The sequence below is a fragment of the Rosa chinensis genome, chromosome 2, assembly GCF_002994745.2.
Source record: "Rosa chinensis cultivar Old Blush chromosome 2, RchiOBHm-V2, whole genome shotgun sequence".
In the NCBI taxonomy this organism is placed as follows: Eukaryota; Viridiplantae; Streptophyta; class Magnoliopsida; order Rosales; family Rosaceae; genus Rosa; species Rosa chinensis.
Window position 1 is genome coordinate 32,461,057 of NC_037089.1, and position 6,282 is coordinate 32,467,338.

General features: G+C 42.8%; 1 protein-coding gene across 1 annotated transcript; it reads right to left on the reverse strand.

Moving 5' to 3' along the window:
- Positions 1–3,962, reverse strand: LOC112184146. The gene is made up of 3 exons (XM_024322424.1): positions 1,247–3,962; positions 95–1,132; positions 1–5 (listed from the first exon to the last, which is right to left on the reverse strand). Exons 1-3 carry the CDS (start codon positions 3,960–3,962, stop codon positions 1–3), a joined length of 3,759 nt encoding a protein of 1,252 aa, XP_024178192.1.
- Positions 3,963–6,282: the final 2,320 nt, after the last annotated feature.

Here is a 6,282-nt window from a genome sequence, read left to right on the forward strand (position 1 = left end):
TCACGCTGACCATTTTCAAAAGCCAAACTAGCCAATCTATGTGCCACTTTATTACAGGACCTGGGAGCAAAAGTAATCTGGACACCCTGCATACCGTTTGCTACACTTTGAATGTCCTGCACTAGATTGCTTAAATCGGACAAATTCACATCAGTACGAGCAATATCTTGTACTGCCAACAAGCAATCAGATTCAATGATGACCTGCCGCATATGCAATGTTTTTATGAAGTTTAACCCTTCCTTGATAGCTAGTAGCTCAACCTGCTGAGCTGAATTAACATGCTGCACTGGTCGCATAAAAGCTGATTGAAAACCTCCATTCGAGCTCCTTAGTACACCACCAACTCCACCATGTGAGGCATGAGGTAGAAAAGCACCATCCACATTAAGCTTGGGGATTTCTGCAGGCTGCGATTTGTTTACAATATTGTGTACCCGTGAAGCAGGAACTTGTCGAGCGTGTTGGAATTCTTCCAACCATGCCAAGCACCCAAGCATGATATCATGTGAAGACTGCAATCTGCCCTCCCACAACTTATGGTTTCTATTCTTCCACAGACCCCAAATGATCATTAGAAGTTTCTCAAAAATCTCAGACTTTAGATTAAGAGCTTGCTCCAACATCCATTCTTTAAAGTCTAAATTGGGCAGAAGAGATTGTTTCAGAGAAAAAGGTGAACCTGAAAGTATCTGTAGAGCAGTAGGACATTTGCAAAAAAGATGAGCTATGCTTTCCACTTTGTGGTTACGCACAATACAGCCTAGCTCTCCATCATATCCTTTCTTGAGGAGTTGTTCTCTTGTAGGTAGAAGGTTGTTAACTGCCCGCCAAACACAGATTTGGACATTACCAGGAATTTTAGCCTTCCATAAACACTTCCAAAGCATTTGAAAAGGGTCACCAGTTGAGGAAGAGGCTAGAACATTACCAATCACATGTTGCCTAGCTATCCAATATGCACTCTTTACTGTGAAAAGGCCACGTTTTTCTGGGATCCAACACAATCTGTCCTGCACAGGTTGGTGTGCTAATGGAATGCATAAATTTTTTTCAGCCACAGTTGGTGTAAATAGCCTCTGAACTGAAGCTTGAATCCACGTTCGAGACTGAGGGTCAATCAAGTCTGCTACTGTTTCAAAAATAGTGCCAATTGGTTTCTGAATCAAATATCGGGGTCAGTTTGGTACCCATTGATCATTCCAAATATTGATTTGAGTGCCATCCCCTATTCTCCATGAGGTACCAGCTTTGAGAAGAGATCGACTCTCAAGTATGCTTCTCCAGGAATAGGATGGTGCATCACCCAAACTTGCGTCCCAAAAAGAGCAGTGTGGAAAGTACCTAGCTTTAAAAACTTGAGCTATCAGAGAGCTAGGTTTGGTAATAAGTCTCCAGCCTTGCTTAGCTAACATAGCCAAATTATATGCAAATATGTTCTTAAAGCCCAAACCACCTTCAATCTTCGTTAAACAAAGTTTCTCCCAACTTCTCCAATGTATCTTCTTCTTCCCCTCCATGTCACCCCAGAAAAAAGAAGCACAAAGCTTATGTATGTCATCACATAAGCTCTTAGGTAGAAGATAACAGTTCATGGCATAGGTGGGCATAACTTGGGCAACCGCTTTGATAAGAAGCTCTTTGCCAGCACTACTAAGGATTTTGGACTTCCAATTAACCAGCTTTTTGGAGACATTTTCCTTCAAGTATTGAAACCTTGCCGTTTTTGATTTACCTACCCTCAGAGGCAGCCCAAGATAACGGTCATGCTCATCAACACACTTGACATTCAACACTGCAGCTAGGTCTTCCTTCAACTGCGGCTGGAGGTTATTACTGAAAACCACACTGCTTTTAGTAAAATTTACCTTTTGGCCAGATGCTTTTTCGTAAGTACTAAGAATAAATTTGACATTAGTGCACTCACTCATAGTAGCTACACCAAAAAGGAGGTTGTCATCCGCAAAGAAAAGATGGTGGAGCACTGGCGCTTGTGGACACATTTTCAGACTCTTGATGGTACCATACTGAACTGCTTGAGAGATTAAAGCAGACAGGCCTTCAGCACATAAGATAAAGAGATAAGGTGAGAGTGGATCACCTTGTCTAATCCCCCTTGTAGGACTGAACGTGGCAGTGGCTTCACCATTTACCAAGATTGCATAACTGACTGAAGTCACACATTTCATTATCATATTGATCCAACGGGAAGCAAATCCCAATTTCGTAAGAATAGCTTGCAAAAAAGGCCATTCAAGGCGATCATACGCCTTGCTTATATCAAGCTTTAGAGAGAAGAAGGCCTCCTCCTGGGACTTAAGTTTATGCATGAAGTGTGCCACCTCAGTAGCAACTAAAGTGTTGTCTGATATTAGGCGGCCTGGAACATAAGCACTCTGCAGTGGAGAGATGATTTCAGGCAGCCATCTTTTGAGCCTATTAGCCACCACCTTAGAACAAATCCTGTAGATGACATTACAGAGGGCAATAGGTCTAAAATGGGCAGCCTCAGTTGGATTTTTAATCTTTGGGATCAAACAAATGTAGGTAAAATTCGATTCAGCCCAGAGTTCTCCTTTTTCCAAAAAATTCCGGATAGCTAGACAAACATCAAGGCCTACAATATGCCAATATTTTTGATAAAAGAAAGGGGACATACCATCGGGTCCCGGGCTCTTCGAGGGATGCATTTGAAATAGAGCAACTTTGATCTCTTCATCGGAGTATGGCAGATTAAGGTCGTCATTCATAGATGAAGTAACTTTCATTGGTGTAGCTCGAAAGATTGTTGATATAGCTTCATCATTGACATCCACCGAGCAAAACACTTGTGCATAATACTCAAAGATCATGTGTTGAAGTGTAGCTGGTTCTGATTGCCATTCACCTGCTGCATTCAATAGACCTTTGATTGTATTTTTATTCTTCCTGTTTGAAGCCTTTCTATGGAAGTATGCAGAATTCCTATCCCCATGTTTGAGCCATAGCGCCCTAGAACGCTGCCTCCAATACTTTTCTTGAAGAGCAAGCAAGTGGCTTTGTTTTGCATGAAGCAAACGTTGTTCTTCATACTGCTCAGATGAGAAAGGCCGTTTCATGATATCAAACAATTTCTTTTGGACTTCTTTAAGTTCAATTCTTTGTTTTTGCATATCTAATTGGTGCCACTGCATGAGTTGTTGGCCTGCATTATGAATCTTTGTGCCAAGTTGTTGCAAAGCGTTTCCAGTAAGAGGTCTTGCCCAGTTTCTTTGAATAATCTCATGACATGGAGCCTTGCCAAACCACCCTTCTTCAAAACGAAATTTCCGAGGACTACGTCTAGGTGGATGACAATCTGTTTTGACTTCCACAAGAATGGGATTATGGTCAGAGTCTGAGGGAGGTAGTGTGATCACTCGACTTAAAGGGTATTGGTCTCTCCACTGTGTTGATTGGAAGCCTCTATCCAATCTTTCCTTCGTAAACTTGTTGGACCATGTAAACCTGCATCCCACAAAACCCATATCCATCAAACCTGCAGCCACCATTGTTGTCTGAAACAGAGTCATGGCAGCAGTAGTACGAGGTACACCACCAGATTTGTCAGCCCTACACCAGACCTCGTTGAAATCCCCCGCCATCAACCAAGGAAGAGAGCAATTTTCCCTTGCTAGGGTTTCAACTAAGGACCAGGTGTGGTTTCGATCCCCCCTAGATGCAAAACCATATATGCCTGTAAAGCACCAAGAGACAGGTTCTCCATTTTCAGAAATATCAGCGTCAATATGATGGAAGGACGATGTGCGCTCATCAACCTTGAGATCTGAACTCCACATTAAAGCTAGCCCTTGACACTCAGGCTGTCTTGCAACGCATATATTGCCAGCAAAACCAATACGTGCGGTGAGAGTGTCAATGAGTTTTTGTGATGCTAGGGTTTCTGACAGGAAGATGAGGTGAGGTCGTTTTGCTTGGACCATGTCGATCAAAGCTCGCTGGGTTTCCTTGTTTAAAGATTGAAATAAACATATAAGAACTAAATCTTACAAATAATGATAATATGCTCTCCATTTGCCACATGTCATGAGTTAATTTATTTTTTTTACCCTTAATTACTTCTTTTGACTTCTAATCCCTTTAAAAAGATTAAGGGGGTGTATTCATTTAAGAGTCTACAAGATTTTTTTGTATTTTGAAAGTCTATGGGTATTCAAATGAGATTTTAAACAATCCTTTAAAATCTTGATGTATTCAATTAAGATTTAAAATTATCCATTCTAATCTGCAGATATTCAAAAGTATACAGGTTTTTTACGTATTTCATTAAATGTTGGATTTTGGAGGATTTTATAGTGCTTTTTATACATATCAAAACTCAAAAACAATTCAACCACTTCCCAAAAGATTTTGATGGATTCTTTCTCACTCAAAAAATGAAGAAGCTCTTCACCACAAAAAAAATATATATATATATAGTTCTCAATAGGTGACACTCATCCATTTTGTCTTAGACCTATCTTCCCACTATCCTCCTCTGCCTCTGCTCTCATCTAATAATTTTTTTTTTATCACTATAGCTCTAGAAGCCTTAATCCTTCTAGCTAATTAAGCTCACTTTCAATGGTATTATTAAGATGATACATACACACATATTTCTTCTTTTTTTAATCAAACCCGAAGCCAGGTGGAGATATATATACATATATTCATCTAAAGCCAGAATAGGCCGTTACATACACACATGTTTCTTTTGTAGATTAGATATGAAATAAATTATGTCATTAGTTTACTACTTTATTTTTGTGTAACATTTTGTTTGATTAGTTTTCTCTTATTATTCATATAATACACAACATAAAGAATGGTAGATTGCATTATAGTTGGTTCCATACATCCATTGTTTTTTTTTTTTTTTAATAAAGGGCTGGTGCGGCTGCCCTCAAGCCTTGATTAATGAAACTATCGAATACAAAGGGGGGACATTGAGCTTAAACCCCTGATGACAATAAGCATCTAGAGAACATCTTGAAATACTACCTTGAGTCTCTACCAAAGAACTGTATTCAACAAGTGTTAATGTCTAAAAGTCTAGCGGTAGCTGGACCTTAGTTAACGCTGATCCGGCAGGCGGATCGATACCTTTGTTGTGAATGGTTCCCGTTATCTGTCAAATAAAATACAATGGGCGTCAGAGGGAGACCGCGCCGGGCGGTCTTCAACTCTCCGATGCCTAAGTTAGTCAATGTATTTATGTTGACAAAGTAACAGTAGGTAAGTATTGAATGCGTAATAAATGAGGAGAGAGGAGAGGACCTTTTATAGGTGAGGAAGAGGATGATCTTCTCCTTGTTTTCGATGTGGGACTGATGGTGCTTCAGTTCCCAGTTTCAGTAGCTTCTGATGCCATCTTGACACGGCGCGTGGCGGCGCGTCGGCGGTGCTTTGGGGTTGATCCGGGGCTCAGGCGGTAACCCGGCTAACTGCCTTTACGTCAGTCACTCATATGGTGGGCGTTGGTACCCCCGGTGGTACCATGAGCGTGGCTCATTATAGCTAATTATGCTTGCAAATGGACATGCATGTACAAGTCCCCCAAATCCCCAGTCAAGGAGGGCAATCTTGGTTGGGGAGTTGATCGGCGGTTTGAAGCGTTTCTCCCGCTAGACTTTGCAGAAGCATAATTAGCGTCAGTGCGTTGTCAACCATGGATTTACTGAGCAAACGCTTTGTGCCCTTTCGGGTGGGCCCCTGCTAGGCCCCCCAGGGAGTCCCCCACTCCCCGGCTAAGATGGACCTCCGGATGGTCGTTGTTATTGTTTGTTGAGGGGGAGCTGCTCGGAGCAGCGCTGCACGGAGCAGAGGGTGTTGGGTTGCGAGCCCAATCTTAGCACCCAGGTGACGGGGGTCAACGTACCTGATCAGGGCTGTCGTAGACTGTTGACTAGTCCCCGTGTCCCGTAGGGACATTCTGACCGTAACTCCGCGTGGCGGCGTTGTCAGAGAGGCGTGGCCTCGGGATCCGCCGCTGGCGGAAGTCCCCCCGCTAGATGTAGCAGGAAGCAGCGTCAAGTAGACGTGCTTGGTATTTTATTGAGCGGTGTTGCGCTGAATAAAGTACGCAGCTTGTCAGATGAGAAATGGGGTCAGCCAGCGGTGCGCTGTGTAGCGGAGGACGCCCCGTTTACCAAATGAGGAGAGAAGCTCCGCCGGCGGGGTTTCGCTCAGCGGAGACTCCGTCACTTGGAAGATGACAAGTGAGGATCCGCTGGCGGGGTTTCGCTCAGCGGAGACTCCGTCACT